This window comes from Phascolarctos cinereus, unplaced genomic scaffold, assembly GCF_003287225.1.
Source record: "Phascolarctos cinereus isolate Bilbo 61053 unplaced genomic scaffold, phaCin_HiC Scaffold_5;HRSCAF=322, whole genome shotgun sequence".
NCBI lineage: Eukaryota > Metazoa > Chordata > Mammalia > Diprotodontia > Phascolarctidae > Phascolarctos > Phascolarctos cinereus.
The window spans coordinates 356092061-356110066 of NW_027555958.1; the positions used below are offsets into that span (position 1 = coordinate 356092061).

At 38.7% G+C, this 18006-nt stretch overlaps 1 protein-coding gene and 1 non-coding gene across 5 annotated transcripts in view; one reads left to right on the forward strand and one right to left on the reverse strand.

Annotated features, from left to right (window-relative positions):
* SUSD4 (sushi domain containing 4) overlaps positions 1 to 18006 on the forward strand; it is a 223742-nt gene that overhangs the window by 128021 nt on the left and 77715 nt on the right. For all 4 annotated transcript variants that reach the window (XM_020982193.2, XM_078156298.1, XM_020982197.2 and 1 more), the window contains one exon: positions 12572 to 12751. In XM_020982193.2, the coding sequence (XP_020837852.1) occupies positions 12572 to 12751 (180 nt within the window). The remainder of the gene's footprint in view (positions 1 to 12571; positions 12752 to 18006) is intronic.
* Positions 11936 to 12042, reverse strand: LOC144458016 (U6 spliceosomal RNA). Its single transcript, XR_013487579.1, has one exon. It is a non-coding gene; the product is annotated as a U6 spliceosomal RNA (small nuclear RNA).

Genomic DNA, 18006 nt, shown 5'->3' on the forward strand with positions numbered 1-18006 from the left:
TAGATTTCTAGACAAATAGAGCAAAGGAATACTGTCAAAAGAGGTTACCTAGGCTTTAGGGCAACTAGGCGGTGCAGTGGATAGAGTGCAGGGCTTGAAGTTAGCAAGACTCCTTCCTGAGTTCAAATCTGGCCTCACTTACTTAGCTGTGTGACCCTGGCCAAGTCACTTTACTCAGTTTCCTCATCTATAAAATGAGCTGGAGAAGGAAATGGCTAAACCACTCCAATATTTCTGCCAAGAAAACCTCAAATAGGGTCACGAAGAATTAGACACTACTGAAAAACATCTGGACAACAACACAGGTTTTTTTTTCTAATTTTTTTTTATTAAATTTACTTATTTTTAGTTTTATGTGTAAAAATACACATTTTCTTGGGTTTATTCATGGGGGGAATATTGGATAAAATATATTACTGAAGAAATGTAAGACCAGAAGGGAAGTCTGGTCATGTTTTGAGGAGTAAAGAATAACTAACTGATGGAAAGATAGGCCTTGGGTTCAACTGGTGTCCACATATATCAGGAGATTTAGGAGGAAGGCCTTGAGGAGGATTTTCTGGAGGCCATGACAGTAGTTGCAGAGAGCGAGAAGACATAAATGGAGTTCAAACTCTATCTTTGAAGGAAGTCCCCATGTCAGAGAGAGAATAGATCTGCTGAAGTATCGAAGTATTCACAAGGGCAGAGAGCCATATGCGGAAATAACAAAAATAGGACAGAAGGGAACTAAAACCCAGGCAGAAGAATACTCCTCAGCACAGACTGAGTACCTACCCATCATTGAGAATTAGAGACAGAATCCCCTCAAGTGGTCACATTATTCCTATTCACAGCCTAACTTCCATTGGGCTGGAACCAATGACTGTCTTTTACACCATGATAGTTTGAAATAGTGCAGATTTGAATAGATCGAGCTGCTTCAGGGGACTCATTATGTACACTAATCTCAGAGCTAGTCATACCCAAACTGGCTACATTTTTGTAGCTAAGTCTAAGTCAGCCTCATAGTTTAACTACTCTCTCTCTCTCTCTCTCTTTATATGTATATGTGTGTGTGTGTGTGCGCGTGTGTATGTATACACACGTGTACATGTATATATTTGTATGCATATATACACATATATGTATGTGTGTATGTATTGTATACATGTATACATATATAATACATAATATATATTTGTATTTATTCACTTTATATTTATGTTGTATGTGTTTCTATACTCAGTTGTCTACTCATTAAAATGTCATCTCCCTGAGTGTAGGGATTGTTCTATTCTCTGTACTCGTATCCCAGCACCCAACACAATTCCTGGCACGTCCTAGGCACTTAATAAATGCTTTTTGACTGGTTGATTCCTAGCACTAGAGATGACATCATGGTCTTCTATTTCTGTTCTTGTCTGCCAGAGAATGGTGTGTTTCCTAATGGAATGCCATTATACCATTTTGGGATTTGTCTACTTGGGTGCTGTGGACCCGGGCTCACTCTAACCCAATCAGACAGCCTTCTGTTTGCCATGAGTTTTTGGTATTCTACTAATATTCTAATGTAATTAATAATTAAGTAAGCATGAGGCAGCTAGGGGGTACAGTGGATAGAGTGCTGGGCCTGAAGTCATCTTCCTGAGTTCAAATCTGACCTTAGACATTTATTATCCTTGTGACCCTGGGCAAGTCACTTAACCATGTTTTCCTCAGTTTCCTCATCTATAAAATGAGCTAGAGGAGGAAATGACAAACCACTCCAGTATCTTCTGCCAAGAAAACCCCAAATGGGGTCATCAGAGCTGGACATGACTGAAAAACAAATGAACAACAGACAAGTACTTCTTACTCATGGGGAGAGAGGAGGGGAAAAGACCTCCAAAAAGTCTTCTTGGCTCCAAATCTAGCATTTTATCCACTATTCTAAGACCAGCATTCCTATGGGCTATGTATGAGAGTGAAATGGGGCTTTAGAAGCTGTTTATTCCAATCCCCTAGTTTTATAGATGAGGAAACAAAATTTTATGTGACTTGTTCAAGATCACACAGAAAGTTAGCATCAGAGGCAGGATTTGAACCCAGGTCCTCTGACTCCAGTGCCAGTGATCTTTCTATTATACTTGTGATGTTGATGTTTTGAATCCAAGCACAAGACTTTGCATGTATCTCAATTAAATTTCATTTTATTTTGTGCAGCACAATGGTCTAGCCTGTCAAGGCTATACCCCTTTTTTTTTTAGTTGATAATCTGCAAATTCGCCTTTATTCAAATCATTGATTGAAAAAAAATGTTAAACTGTACAAGGCCAAGTACAGATCCCTGGAACACTCCACCAGAGACCTCCACCAAGGGACATATTAATGACTGCTCTTTGGGTAAAGCCATTCAGTCATTTCAAAATCTGCCTGAGGCATTGTTATCTAGCCCTGTCTCCATTTTTAAAAAATTATATCTAATTTTTAATTTGTGGAATAAAACAAGCATTTCCACATAACATAGTACAATAGAAAAAAAGATGATTATGCAAAGAATAACATGAGATACCCTGATGCATACATGCTCTGCCAGAATCTAGGTAAATAATTTCTATGGCATCACCTGAACAACCATTCTAGTAACTTGTCCAAAAAGGAAATGAGATTGGTCTGCCAAGACTTCTCCCTGATGAAGCTGTGCTGGCTCCCGGCAATCACCTCTTCCCATCCTAGATGTTTAATGACTATCCCTTTAAGAATATATTCCAGAAATTCTAGCAGGAATGGAAGTCAAGCTTCCTGACCTAAAGTTTTCAAATGCCAGACTCCTCAAGAGCAGAGCAAAATCCTCTCTGAAATATCTCCTTCCTTATCATTGAGATCAACTCTCTATCAGCCATTGTTTGCCCTCTGCTTACTAGTCTGAATATCAGTCTCCTTGGTATGGAAAATGGAAGCAAAATACAAATCAAGCAACTCTTCCCTCTCTTATTAATTAAATAGCAAGGTCCCATCCACTTCAAACACCAGGTGGTGCAGTGGATAGAGTCCTGGGCTTGGAATCAGGAAGACCTGAGTTCAAATCCAGCCTTAGACCAAACACTTAGGAGATGAACTCCAAGCCACAGTAGATCCATAACTATTATAAGTGCCTTACTGGTGAAGGTATTTGGATGCAAAACAAGTAAAATGAATATACAAGATTTTTCTAAAGCTTCTTTAGAAACATCTAATTTCCTAATAACATTATAACCTTTTTATATTAAAATTTTAGTAATCAAATTACCTATCCAAAAGTTGTTGCTAGAACAGATTTTCAAAACATCCCATTATGTATATTAGGTGTGCTCTCTGCATAAGATAGATAAAAGGATATTGAAAAGTAAATAATTTTTTTAAAAGAAAAAAAATCCAACCTCAGCCACTTATTAGCTCTGGCCTAGACAAGTGATTTAACTTCAGTCTGCCTCTGTTTCTTCAACTATGAAATGGGGATATAACAGCACTGACCTCCTTAGGTTGTTGTGAGGATTGAATGAGATAATAATATTTGTGGAGGACTTAGCATGGTGCCTGGACCTTGGAAGGTGCTTAATAAAATGCTTGTTTCCCTCCTATTCCTTCTGTGATTGCTTAAAGGGGGTTGTTGGCTCCTTCTTGGGTTATGCTCTTGCTTCGACTGCCATTAAGTAAATTTTCAGAGTAGCTAAGGCAAAACAGATTTTAGGACCAGGTGATCAAGAAGATCCGGAGAAATACCACAATAGTGTTTCTTAATACATACATACATACATATGTGTGTGTGTGTAATTATATATGATATATAAATTATATATGATATATAAATTATATATGATATATAAATTATATATTTAAATTATTAATAACAAATCAAAAAAATAAGATAATTCACTGCATTGCTCACAAATAAATAAAATAAGACTATGATGCAGAGTACAGAAAAACTACTCCTACCCCCATCCCCCAAAAAAATCTCCTAAACATAAGAAATATGTTCATTCTTACTCATTATAATCATGGCAGGTCAGAATTATAAAGGGAATTCAGGCACTCTGATGCAAAAGCAAGCATTCTTTCCATGGCGCCACACTGAAATGACTGGCTTGACTTTCCTGTTCCCATCACCTCGCCTCAGATATTTTTAAACAAAGCCCCAGTAACAATCCTGCATGACTCTCATTCTGTTACTCTGCGAAGAACCATAAGATCTTGAGAGCCCCATTCTCCTGCTTCTTTGGGGTTCGAAACAGCTCATCTCCTTTTGAGCACATAGCCCGAAGCAAGTCTCTTCCCCTTTGGTTTTTCTCCTCTGAAACCAGGCCTCCTTTTAAGCTTCTCTGTGGAGCAGTTTTCTCCTTTCTGGTTGTTTCTCTGAAGCAAGACTTTCTTCTGAACTAGAGAAAGTTTCTCCCCAGAGGTTTTTGCTGCCTTTGTGCCATATACCAGAGGATTATTGTATTGTCACTGAGGCTTGTACAATTTTAAAGCTGGAAAGGACCTTAGAGATACCATCTAGTACAAAACCTTCATTTTTACACATGAGGAAACCAAAGCCCAAATATAAGAGGCTGCCCAAAGGTCACAAAATCGGACAGAAGTGGAAAGCAAACCCATGTCTTGACTCCCAGCCTGATGAGCTTTCTATAACCTCACACTGCTGCCTCACACGACTGATTCTGATCGCTCCTCACATGTTGACTTGACTGTTTAAAGGGACCAGAACTATTTTTGGATATAGGTAGCATATGTTAAAGCAAAATTAATTCAATTCACAAAAAAAATCATTTAAATGAATACTATTTTTCATTGTGACCTGTCCTTGTTAACCATGTGCTTTCTGATTTAATAGAGGAATTTGTGCCCAGTTGCTAGTGACTAACAATGGTATAATGTCTTACTCCCATCCAAAGAACATTGGCATTTTCATTCAGTGCATAGGTAACGTGGGTGTTTACAGACAAGGACAGAGCTTTGGCACCACTCAGATACCACAGAGGAGACATTTGCTTTACATAAACATTGGGCTGGCCTTGAATATTAACCTGATTCTATAGATGCCTAAAGTTTGAAGCTGGTTAAATTATTTTGATGGCCACTGGCCTCCTTCTAGTGAGCTGTTGTTTTTAAAAATTATGAGTTTATGTTTAACGTGTAAGTAAGTGCATATGCTACAGTAAGTCTTAATTTTATTAGGAATTACAGAATTTCAAAATGCAGAAGTTTATTTTCAGATAGTAAAAACACCCAAAATTATTTTTAGCCATGGAAAGAAGATTAGTAATAAGCACTTACTACACCAGGCTAACCTGCTATGGGACATCCATTTATACAAAATTCCCTTAATTATATCCTTGCACTCTTTTTATGTTATATCTAGAGAGTGTCAGTATATGTCTGAGTGGAAACATTAAGTGCACAGAAACTCACTGTGTACTAAGTAGCTCTCATATACTGTAATACCTAATTTATACCTGTAATACTTGATCTACTCTGATGCTACTTTCCCAAGGGGTAGAGCCTTCCCTCATTCACCTAGCTGTGGTTACTTCCTCCCAAAATTATATTATATGTATCTGTCTATGTGAATGCGGCATCTCTTCCAGTAAAATATAAGCCCCTCAAGGGCAGGTACATTTTTATTTTGCTTGCTTTTCTATGCTCCTTGCCTTGCATTTAGCTTTGCACAACCTTGCCTCACTTGAATCCAATTCACTTGCAAGTCATGGCATCACCCCCTGATGTCAACGTCCTCTTCGAGAATGAAGGACAAACAACAACAACAACAACAGTAATAATAATAGCTAGAATTTATGTGACACTTTTAGGGTTTGCAGAATACCCTGCAACTATTATCTCGTTTGATCCTTACAACAGCCATGTGAGGAAAGTGCTGTTATTATCCCCATTTTACAGATGAGGAAACTGAGGCCAAAAGAGGTTCAATGACTTGCCAAAGGTCATACAGCTAGTAAATGTCTGAGACTGTGTTTGAACTCAGGTCTTCCCGGCTCCAAGTGCAATGCTCAATTCACTTTGCCATCTAGCTGCTTCTTAGTAGGTGCTTTATAAATGTTTGTTGAGTTAAATTCTCAGGTAAGATTGATGTTCTCTTTTTAAGTCTAAATATCACACCCTGGGACTACATAACTACAAAATACTGTATTGAGAAATCCTTTATGAATGTGGCATGGCATAACAGGTAAAGGACAGAATTTGGAGTCAGGAAGAACTGGGTTCTAATCCTTCTTTTTACACACCATCTCTCTGAGAATGGACATGCCACATGTAAGCTTCTCTGAGACTTATTTTCTCCCTTATAAGATAGAGCTGACGATATTCGTAGCATCTACTTCTCAGGGTTATTGTAATGGAATAATGTGGGTAAAGCTACTCTGCCAGTTTCAAAACACTATATTATTGTCATCTGTTATCAGTAGAGTTATTACAACAAAATCTGGACATTATTAATACTAGATAGCCAGTTTCCAGAATGGCTTAATAAAAATTGTACAATCCGTTCTGCCACAAATTAACCATGGTTGGCCATTTGTGATATTGTCCAATTTCTCTCCTGATCTAATCAGAAATGGCTAATAGGTAGGTCAGAATTAATATGGATTCACTGCTATTTTATACATGTGAATGAGTATTTCTAATCAATCAAGAAACATTTGTTAAATGCTTATTATGTGCCAGGCACTGTCCAAAGTGCTGGGGATACAAAAAGAGGTAAAAGACAGTTCCTGCCCAGAAGGAACTTAAAATGTAATGGCAGAGACAACATGCAAGCAGATATATACAAAGCAAGCAAGTTATGTATAGGAGAAATAGGAAATAACTGGCAGAGTGAAGGCAATAGAATTAAGAGGACTTAGGGAAGGCTTCCTATGGAAGATGGGATTTTAGTTGGGATGAATGGACTTATGACTGCTCTTTTACAGATGGATGCTTGGAGAGTTGACTTGAGGTGTCCAGTTCCTGTTTTTCAACCTTCTATTTCTTATATTGGCAATGGAAGAAAAGATAGTTCTTGTTTCCTACAGACAAGCCCAACAAGGGCAGGACAGCATAGGAAATCATGGGGTAATGCTGAAGGATGTTACTTCTCTGGTGAATCTAAGCTGTGTGTTATATAGTCAGCCCATCCAGCTTACTCCAGAACATGTTAGGAAATTCAACCTCTCCTAATAGATGAACAGTTTGGTTGAATGTAGGCCATTTGGGAACCTCTTTCCATAGACTGAAACATCAGTTGGAGGTGAAGTTGAAATTAGAATAAAGCTTTCTAGCCTAGAATGTCCATAGAGAACTAGTTTCACAGGCAGTGGGAAGGGCTGATAGCACAGCCTCTGTATAGAAGTATTATTCGTAGCAAAAACACTGAGGCCTCATTAAAAAGAGCCTGGTGCTGAGGCTGAGGTTGAGGTGGTATGCTCTAGGTAGTCCATGGCACCAATTCAAAAGATCATTTTCAACAACGGTATTTACTGAGCGCCTGCTATGAACAAAGTGCCATTCTGCGCTTGTGAGGTGTTGGTGAAGGAATTTCTCTCAAATTTACTGTTAGGGACTACTAGTAGGATCCAGACATTGTCCATTTCACAAACACTCAGCCTACAAAGAAACAGATGTGGCATCTGCTGCTGCCCCTCAGCTTGCCCCCAGAGACTTCCTTCATGGTTAAAGACCCTCTAATCCCTGGGCTCGCTCTTGTCACTGCTGCCTTCTTCTCCTAAAGCCTTCTTTCTCTTACTATTGTTATGGGGGACATCAGAGCTTGCCTGACTTCCTTCCTGTCCCTCTACTGCTGGATCCTTCCCTGTAGTTCCCACTTCACCCATTTTAAGACCCAGAAGGCTGTAGAGGAACTTGGGGTGCAGGGCTATTATTAGAGCCATTTCTTTTTTTTAACATAAGTTCATCAGTCATTTGTGATTATCAGTTTCCCTGAGCCTTAGTTTCCTCATCTGTAAAATGAGAATGAGATGTCTTCTGGGGTGGAATAGGTAAGATATCTCTCTCTCCTTTTTTTTGGCCCAGACTGGTGAGTTCATCAGTCTAGGGAGTGCCCAGTGGGGAGCCTCCTCTGCCAATGTAGCTGCTCTGTACTTTCTCTGCAAATTCATGTTTTAGAGAATTGTGACTTGCCCAGGATCATACAGCCAGTATGTGGCAGAGAGAGGACTTGAACCCAGGTCTTTCTGACTCAGAAGTCAGCTCTCTAATGACTGTTCCGCATTGTTTCTAAGAACTCCCACGGTAGTCAGAAGCGGTAAGGGACACTCAAGGTCTCTCTGTCCCAAATGTTCTAAGGGACTATTTGTGCCCGACCTGTGGTAAAGCCTTCCAAATCCTCATTGGATGGATCAACCACAACTGGACACACTGTACCCTGATATCGTGATGTCATTGTTCCCCTTCTAAAACAAAGCATGAACAACAGGAACAATATATAGGCAATTGTTTGTGTTTTTTTCTTACCTGTTTTATAAGGAGTGCTGTGAATACGCCCTTCTCCCCATGAACTTCATTTATGTATTAACTTTTTTTCTGCATTGTAGCCTTCTTCCACCCTTTCCCCTCCAAACCCCTTAATTCCAGGATTAGAAGACAACAATACTACTTAGAATTGTAGATTTATAGCTGAAAGGGAACTTAGACTTCATCTAGGCCAGTCTTCTCATTTTGAAGCTTACAAAACTAAGACCTTGAATCTTGTCCAAGGGGCTTGTCTGTAGTAGTAATAAATGGCAAAATCAATATTTGAATCCAGGTCCCTTGACTCTAAATGAAGCATTCTTTCCATTACACTAGAATATTTGTGGTATTAAAAAAGATAGCATGGTGTAATGGACAGAGCACTGTAATTGAAGTTGTAAGACTAGTCAACTATGGGCAAGGCTTTGAGCCTCATTTTACTCATCTTTAAATAGGGGATAATAATTCTTGCCCAGCCCACCTGACAGAATTTATGTGAAGATGTTTTGTGAAGTATAACATAATGAATGTACACTACTCTGTTATCAGAACCTATATGTTTCTTTTTTTTAAATCTGAATTTTGCATTTCATAATGTTCTCTGTCTCCTGTTTGGTCATAAATTCTTCTGTTCTCTGTAAATCTGACAGGTAAATTATTCCTTGCTCTCCCAGTTTGCTTATAGTATCAGCCTTTATAGCTAAATCATGAACCCATTTTGACTTTATTTTAGGGTGTGAGATTATGGTGTATGCCTAGTTTCTGCCATACTCTTTTCCAGTTTTCCCAGCAGTTTTTGTCTAACATTGAGTTCTTATTCCAGAAGCTGGGGTCTTTGAATTTATCAAATAGTAGATTACTATAGTCATTGACTACTGTGTCTTGCATACCAGAAGAATTCATGACCAAACAGGAGATAGAGAACATTACAAAATGCAAAATGGATAATCTTGATTACATTAAATTGAAAAGTTTTTGCACAAACAAAGCCAATGCAACCAAGATTAGAAGGAAAGTAGAAAATTGGGAAAGAATTTTTACAACCAATATCTCTGATAAGGGCCTCATTTCTAAAATATATAGAGAATTAAGTCAAATTTATAGGAATACAAGTCATTCTCCAATCGATAAATGGTCAAAGAATATGAACAGGCAGTTCTCAGATGAAGAAATTAAAACCATCTATAGTCATATGGAAAAATGCTCTAAATCACTATTGATTAGAGAAATGCAAATTGAAACAGTTCTGAGGTACCACATCACACCTATCAGATTGGCCAACATGACAAAACAGGAAAATGATAAATGTTGGAGAAGATGTGGGAAAATTGGAACACTAATGCATTGTTGGTGGAGTTGTGAAATGATCCAACCATTTTGGAGAGCAATTTGGAACTATGCCCAAAGGGCTATAAAAATGTGCATACCCTTTGACTCAGCAATAGCACTTCTAGATCTGTATCCCAAAGAGATCATACAAATGGGAAAAGGACCCACATGTACAAAAACATTTCTAGCAGCTCTTTTTGTGGTGGCAATGAATTGGAAATTGAGGGAATACCCATCAATTGGGGAATGGCTGAACAAGTTGTGGTATATGAACGTCATGGAATACTATTGTGCTATCAAAGATGATGAGCAGGCAGACTTCAGAAAAACCTGGCAAGACTTGTATGGACTGATGCTGAGTGAAGTGAGTAGAACCAGGAGAACACTGTACACAGTAACAGCCACGTTATGCAATGACTAACTTTGATAGACTTAGCTCTTCTCAGCAATGCAAGGATCTAAGACATCTCCAAAAGTCTCATGATGGAAAATGCTCTCCGCATCCAAAGAAAGAACTATGGAGGTTGAATGCAGATAGAAGTATACTATTTGCTATTTTTTTCTTCTGTTTTGTTTTGTTTCCTCTTTCTGATGGTTCCTCCTATTGGTTCTAATGCTTCCTTACAACTTAATGTGAAACTCTGTTTAATAGGAATGTATATGTATAGCCTGTATCAGACTATGAACCATCTTGGGGAGGAAGGGAGGGAGAAAATTTAAAACTTAAAAGTTTATGGAAGTGATTGTTGATAAATCAAAATAAATTAATAATAAAAAACTTCCTAAAGTTCAAAAGAAAGACATTACCCCCTTCAAAAAAAATCTGATTTAATTTTTTCAGTGAACAAAAATCTGTTTTCTCTCTTGCCTGTCTCCCCTTCCATCCCTCCCACCTCCACCTTGGAAAAACAAACAAAACCTTAAAACAATTTTCATAGCCAAGCAAGACAAATTCCTGCATTGGCAATCTCCACAAAAATATGTCTTAATCATGTAGTCATCACCTCTCTGTCAGGAGGTGGGTCACATGCTTTAGCTTTGGTTTTTTGGAACTGCGGTTGGTCATTGCATTGACCATAATTCTTAAGTCTTTTAAAGTTATTTGTTTTTACAATGTCTTTGCTATATTATAAATGGCTTTTCTGGTTCCATTCATTTCACTCTGCATCAGTTCATACAAGTATTCCCAAGTTTCTATGAAACTATCCACTTGTATAATTTCTTATAGCACAATAGTATTCTAATCAATCATTCAGTAAGTATTTATTTATTCCCACTGAATAGTGTTTTGTTTTTTTCTGATTACATGCAAAGATAGTTTTCAACATTCACTTTTACAAGATTTTCAGTCCCCAGTTTTTTTTCTCCCTCCCTCCTCTCTTCTCTCCCCAAGACTGGCATGCATCAATAAGTATTTATTAAGCCCCTGCTAAGTACCAGACATTTTGTTAAGTGTTGGGAATAAAAGGAGAGCAAAAGATAGCCCCTGCCCCGGAGGAACTCATAATCTAATTACACACACACACACACACACACACACACACACACACACACCACACACAACATCCACCACAAAATTAAACAGCTGGATTTCAGGTTGTGTTATTACTTAAATGAACTTCATAAACCACTGATTTGTTGCCATCCTCTGGGCAGTATTGGAGTAAACACATTTAAAATGTCCAGGCCTTTAAACCTCTCTGTTCCTTACATTCATCTTTTTTTGCTTCTCTCCTATGTCTCTCTCCATTTTATTTTAAAAATGAATGAATGATTAAGCAAATAAATTTGTTGAGTTGTTTCTCAATTGATAGGTATTCCCTTCATTTTCAGTTCTTTGTTACCACAAAAAGAGCTACCAGTAATAGTTTTTTTTAACATATTTGGTAACATTTTGGTATATTTTTAGTGTCTATATTAGTATTTTTGTACATATGGAAAACTTTATACTTCTCTTTGATCTCTTTGGGGGTATATTCCTAGTAGTAGTATCACTGGGTCAAAGAGTTTACATGGTTTTAGTAAATGGGGGATGTGTGTGGGGGTAGAGGGGTACGGTTACAAATTGCTTTTCAGAATGGCTGGACTGATTCACAGCTCCACCAAAAATGAATGAATGTACCTGTTTTCCTGCAGCCTGTCTAAAAATATGGAATGCTTCCTGAATTTATGCGTCATCTTTGTGCAGGAGCCCTGCTAATCTTCTCTGTATTGTTCCCATTTTAGTCTGTGTGTTGCTGAAGAGAGCAATCCACCTTTCTTTCTGAGACTGGACTGGAATGAGATGCTAATGGCAAACTCTACCACAGGCCTCATCCACCTGCTGTTCTGCAAAGCCTAGGAGCATATGTCCTTATCAGTCCCATGCACTGCACTGCAGACGCAGTGTGGATTGGGGGTGGTAGCGAAGTGGTGATGGGTGTTAGTTAATCAAACTATATTTTGTGGTGTGTATAGCATAAAGAGTAAATTTACAGGAAAAAAAAAGAAACAGCAGATAGGTTACCCTTAATTTCTGCCTTTCTTCATCTCTTTCCCAAAGATTCTAAAAACCCACTTGTTCTTTGTGAAATGTTCCAGGCAACAAGCCCAGTTCCTTGGGTATATTCATTCCATCATCTCTCCTGTAGCATCCCTCTAAGTGCCTCTAAACTGTGAGTCCCAGTAAGCAGAGTCGGTTATTCATTGCCAGAACTGTTTTTCACCCTGCAAATATGGATATCCATGCTGCTTTTGAATTTCCTGGTTTGTTTTTTGGCTTTGTTTTTGTTTTTTAAAGGTCCAGATTGCCGCCTTCCTTACATTGAAGATGCTGATATTGGTAATAAGACATACAAACATGGGGACAAGTTGATAATCAGCTGTCATGAAGGATTCAAGATTCGATATCCTGACTTGTACAACATGGTGTCAACATGTCGCAGCGATGGATCATGGGATAATCTGCCCATTTGTCAAGGTTTAGTACACAAAACAATTCATTTTATTGATCGTAGGTAGACCTTACTGCTATTTACAAGTTTCTACAGGAGTACAAGATATAGAGAGTGAAAATGAAGTCTTTAACTTCAGAAAGGTCCAGTTGTACCTTGGATATGATGACAAAAGCCTCTTTCCCCCAACTCCCAACAGTGACTGTCTGCTTTTTGCATTCCAGTTCTGCATGACAGCAAATTTTCATCTTAAAATATTTGGAAAAAAACTTAGTCCATGGTTGAAAATTTGCAAGTGAAACAACTTTCTCTTTAGCCTGTTAGGTGCCTTGTTCACTCTAAGAAATTGAACATCATTTAAAAATTAGGAAGCTTGTAACTGGGCTGTGAGTGTAATGATGAACTGTTGCATATTTAATGAAAATGTGAGAGTTTCTAAGAAAGTACTAGGGCGTATATACTTATTACAGTTGTGTGAGAATATATTCAAAACCAATTTTACAGAGGCTATCATTTTCCTAATAATGTTATCACCTTTTATAATGCATGAAGGGCTGGAAAATAATCAAATCCAAATTACATACAAACTCCATAGTGAATGTTTATCCTTTCCCAGTCCTTAAATTTGTAAATCCTAACATGCAGGGGCCCTATTCATGAAAACAAGCCCTTGAGTTCATATTAATTCTGATCTTACTTTTTGAAATGTGACTTGGGCTAAGAATCTAATGCATGATTCATGATGAGAGCAGGAGAAAGGTCTTATTTGCACCAAAAGCACCGGCATGTTAAAGTTGAGACGAATGCTAACTTTGTGCTTGGAAATCACGCTTGGCAGCGTCCCATATTATTACCTCGCACTCCCCATAGTTAAGAGTGTACCATTTCTCTGAGTAAGATTTTTAGAGCCATGACCCAACGAAGAAATTGAGCTGAATTAGAAGGACAGAAGGATCTCAGACTGCAAATTTCTATTCCTTTCTCTCTGGCAGCTTATGTATGTATGTATGTATGTATGTGTATGTGTGTATGCAGTACATGTATGTGTATGTATGCCTGTGTGTATATGTGCACATATATGTGGATATGTGTGTGCATATGCACACATTTGTATATAGATACACATATGTGCATTTTAAAGGGGTCACATCCTTTATTTTACATAAACAAGAATTGTTGACAAAATAAACAGACAGGGGACAGCTAGATGGGGGCAGTGGGTAAAAGCTTTGGCCTTGGAGTCGGAGGACCTGAGTTCAAATGTGGCCTCAGACACTTGATACTTACTAGTTGTGTGACCCTGGGCAAGTCACTTAACCCCAATTGCCTCACCAAAAACAAACAACAAAAAAAACCCAAACAAAACAAAACAAAAAATGAACAGCCAGATTTTAGGTTGGGTTATTACTCAAATTAACTTTATAAACCACTGATTTGTGTATCTGAGTGTTATTGTAGTTAAAGGCATGGAAAATGACCTTTAAACCTGGTTTTTTATTACATTCATCTTTTCTACTTATTTCCCAGGTTTTCCCCCATTTTTGGTCTCCTTTAATTTTATATGCATACATACACAAATGGATAAATGAACAAATAAATGAATGGATAGATAAATGGGTAGATGAACAAATGACTAGGTTAAACAAATACCTAAGTACACTTCTCTCTACCCAACACCATCTTTTTATAGGAAGGCTAAGCTTTTGAGTGTCTTGTTGGGGAGCGTGTGCTTGGGGTGGGAAAATGATTTTATGTACAATTCAGAGAAGCTCTAGACAGAAACTTTTAACTTTCAAGCACATTCGATTTTTTGAAGAGGTCCTATGTTGTCAGCCTTAAAGATTAAGACCTCCTTGTCCACAGAAAAGGGATATTTTATGCAGCAAGGAACACTTTCTCTCATCACCCTCTCCTATTTATTTAAGTCTGAGATCCAAGAAGACTTTGAATGCAACAGGAATAACCTGCTGTAGGCTGGTGAAAAATATTTGTTCAAGCACCATAAAAACAGAATAAACAAAATCTGATCCAATCCAACAGGCATTTATTAAGTCTTTGTCACATGCTTGGCCCTGGGGATAGAAATGCAAAAAGGAAAATAATCCCTGGAATAAAGCATAATAGAAACTGTTAAATGTATGCATGATGACTTGAGGAAGGAAGGAACAAAGGAACACAAAAATGACGGGTATCAGGAAAAGCTCCTGTGACCTGAGCAGAGCCTTGAAGGAAGTTAGGCATTGGAAGAAGTGGTGGGGAAGAGAGAATGTATGTTAGGCCTACAGATTGTCTTGTGCATCAGGAAGTAGAAAGAACAGAAAGTAGGCCACTTTGGTCAGATTATTGAATGTGTTATGGGGAATAATACGAAATAAGTGTAGAAAGATAACCTGGAGTCAGATTGTAAAGGACATTAATTGCCAAGTTAATGAGTTTTAATTTTTTGCTAGAGGCAATAGGGAACCACTAAGATTCTTGAGTAGGGGAATGGCACAATCAGACGTGTGCTTGGGGAAGACTATTTTGATAACAGTACGGAAGTTTTTTTGGAGAAGGAAAAAGACTGGAAACGGGGAGTCCAATTAAGATGCTGCTGAAATAGGCCAGGGGAAAAGTGATGAGGGACTAGGGTAGTGACCAGGTGAAGGGAGAGATGGGGATAAATGCTAGAAATATCATGGAGGTAGAATCAGCAAGACTTGTCAACTGATTGCATATGGAGGGTAAGAGAGAGAAAAATGTCTAGGGCAACTTACATACCTGGGTGCCTGGGAAAATGGTGATAGTCTCAACAGAAATATAGAGACAGAGTGAGTTTAGGAAGCAAGATTATCATTGTTTTGTTCACATTCAGTTTGAAATGCCTACAAAGCGTTCAGTTGGAGGTGTCCAAGAGACAGTTGGTTATATAGGTTTGAATATCACATACATGGAAATGATAACTAAACCCATGAGAGCTAATTAGATCAGTAGTAGTACTAGTAGCAGCAGCAGCAGCAGCAGTAGTAGTAGTGGTGGTGGTGGTAGTAGTTGCATAGTAGTACTAGTGGGGGGGTAGCAGTAGTAGTAGTTGTTGTAGTTGCAGTTGTAATAGTAGTAACAGTAGTAGCATTGTAGTAATAGTGACTAGCATTTATATAGGCCTTTGGGGTTTGCAAAGGACTTTAAATATGTTATCTCATTTGAACTTCAACAGCAACCCTGAGAAACAGGTGTTATTATTATGTCATCCCTATTTTTACTGATGAGGAAACGGGCTGGGAGAGGCTAAGGGACTTGCTCAAGGTCACACTGTTAGTATCTGGGGCAGGATTTGAACTCAAGTCTTCCTGATTCCAGGGCCAACTCTCTATCCACTCCTAGCTGCCCATTAAGGGAGGGGGGCAGAAGAGGGGAGAAACAGGGGAAAGAGAGAAAAAGAGAGAGAGGGAGACAGAGAGAGAGAGAGGGAGACAAAGAGAGAGAGAGAGAGAGAGAGAGAGAGAGAGAGAGAGAGAGAGAGAGAGAGAGAGAGAGAGAGAGAGTAAGAGAGAGAGAGAGACAGAGAGACAGAGAGGCTAAAGGTAAGGCAGAGCCTAGAGTTATACCCAAGGCTACAGGGCAGGATATGGATGCTGATCCAGCAAGGTAATTGAGGAGAAGCCAGAAAAATAGTAACACTAGGGAAGAATAATGTGGAAAAACTTAGGGAGGGGTTTCCATCAGGAGGGGATGGTCAGCACTGCAGAGAAGTCAAGAAGATAATAACTGGTAAAAGTACATTGGATTTAGAGATCATTGGTCATTCTGGAGTGCAGTTTTTTTTCATCTCCAGGGTTTATTATAGTGGCTGGCTCATAATGAGCATTTAAGAAGTATTTGTTGACTGACTGACAGTAGTTACGGTTGAGTGGTAAGGTCAGAAGCCATATTTCAACGGGTGAGTAAATGAGTTGGGAAGTCAAAGCTACTTACACTACTGCTTCCTCTCACATCTTTATGTAATTCTTGTCTCTACACTTCAGGAAGGACCCCCAATGGCAGCTCTGGTGAGGAACTGGGAAATAAAAGGGAAAATGTGAGAACAGGCAGGCTGTGACTTCTCCCAGCCCACAAGGGAAGCATGATTGATCCTTGGGGCAATATTTCACCCTGAAACTCTGATTTACACCTCTAGATGGAGGGGGCTGGGTGCTGAGGTGCTCTTTCTTTATTACCTGGAAGTTCAAATAGAAGTCACTTTGAGCTGAAAACTGTTTTCTTCTCTTTTATATTTGAGATGGTGACTTTCAAGAGAGAACATATCCTAGCCTTTTAGGTACATAAAGGCTGAGATTTACAAAAATGAAAACAGACTCTCATAGCCATTTTCCCACATGGCTGTGTTAGAGTAGAGAGTGTGTGTGTGTGTGTGTGTGTGTGTGTGTGTGTGTGTGTGTGTGTGTGACAGAGACAGACTCAGGTTTCTTCTGCTATTTTGAATGTGTTAATGTTCATTTGTAGGGAAGCTGAGCTCTAAATGTGTGTGATTTATACAGTGGTTCCAAAATGCAAATGACTGTCTTGGGGAGAGAAGGGTGAGGGGTGGGGCAATTATACATTGTTAATGGCGTAATTTACTGCCTGCTGATACCTCCCAGGACACCCACCGGATACTCATTGCTCTAAGGTATTCCATCTACACGTGTTAATTTTGTAATCTTTGATGGGGGTTTTCTCAGAGCACTAATTATATCCATTTCTGACTTTCTCTCCTCTCTTTCCCCATGAACATTGCCAGTTGATGGCCCAGCCATGTTATTCAGTACCACAGGGGCCAGTTTAGATGATGACTTTGATTCTGATCCTTCTCAAATAAAGCTATTCCTTAAAATCTGAGCACTGGCTTTGGAGAGGAGTTGATTATCCTGAGCTCCTCTGACACAAATCCATAGTCAACATATAGTTTGGCTTAAAAAGAAAAAAAGGGGGGGGATGTTTACTGAGCCATCTGTTGTAAACTCCCTTCCAGGTGCATATGATACTCAGCCATTCTGCACCTAAAGTCAGTCGTGGGATTTGTGAGTTCCCTTGATGCTGCAATTATGTCCCGATCGAATCAATCTCTCTTAAAATAATCACAAGATACCATTTATGGGGAACAACAGAGTCCTAACTCTGCAGTTTATATGTATCAGTCTTCATATATTAAGAATTTATCATATGTAAGTTTACAGCTATTCAGACAGCAACATTTTGTATATGTGTGTATGTATGTATGTGCACATAGAAAAATGTATGCTTCCATGCTTCAGGAATCTGT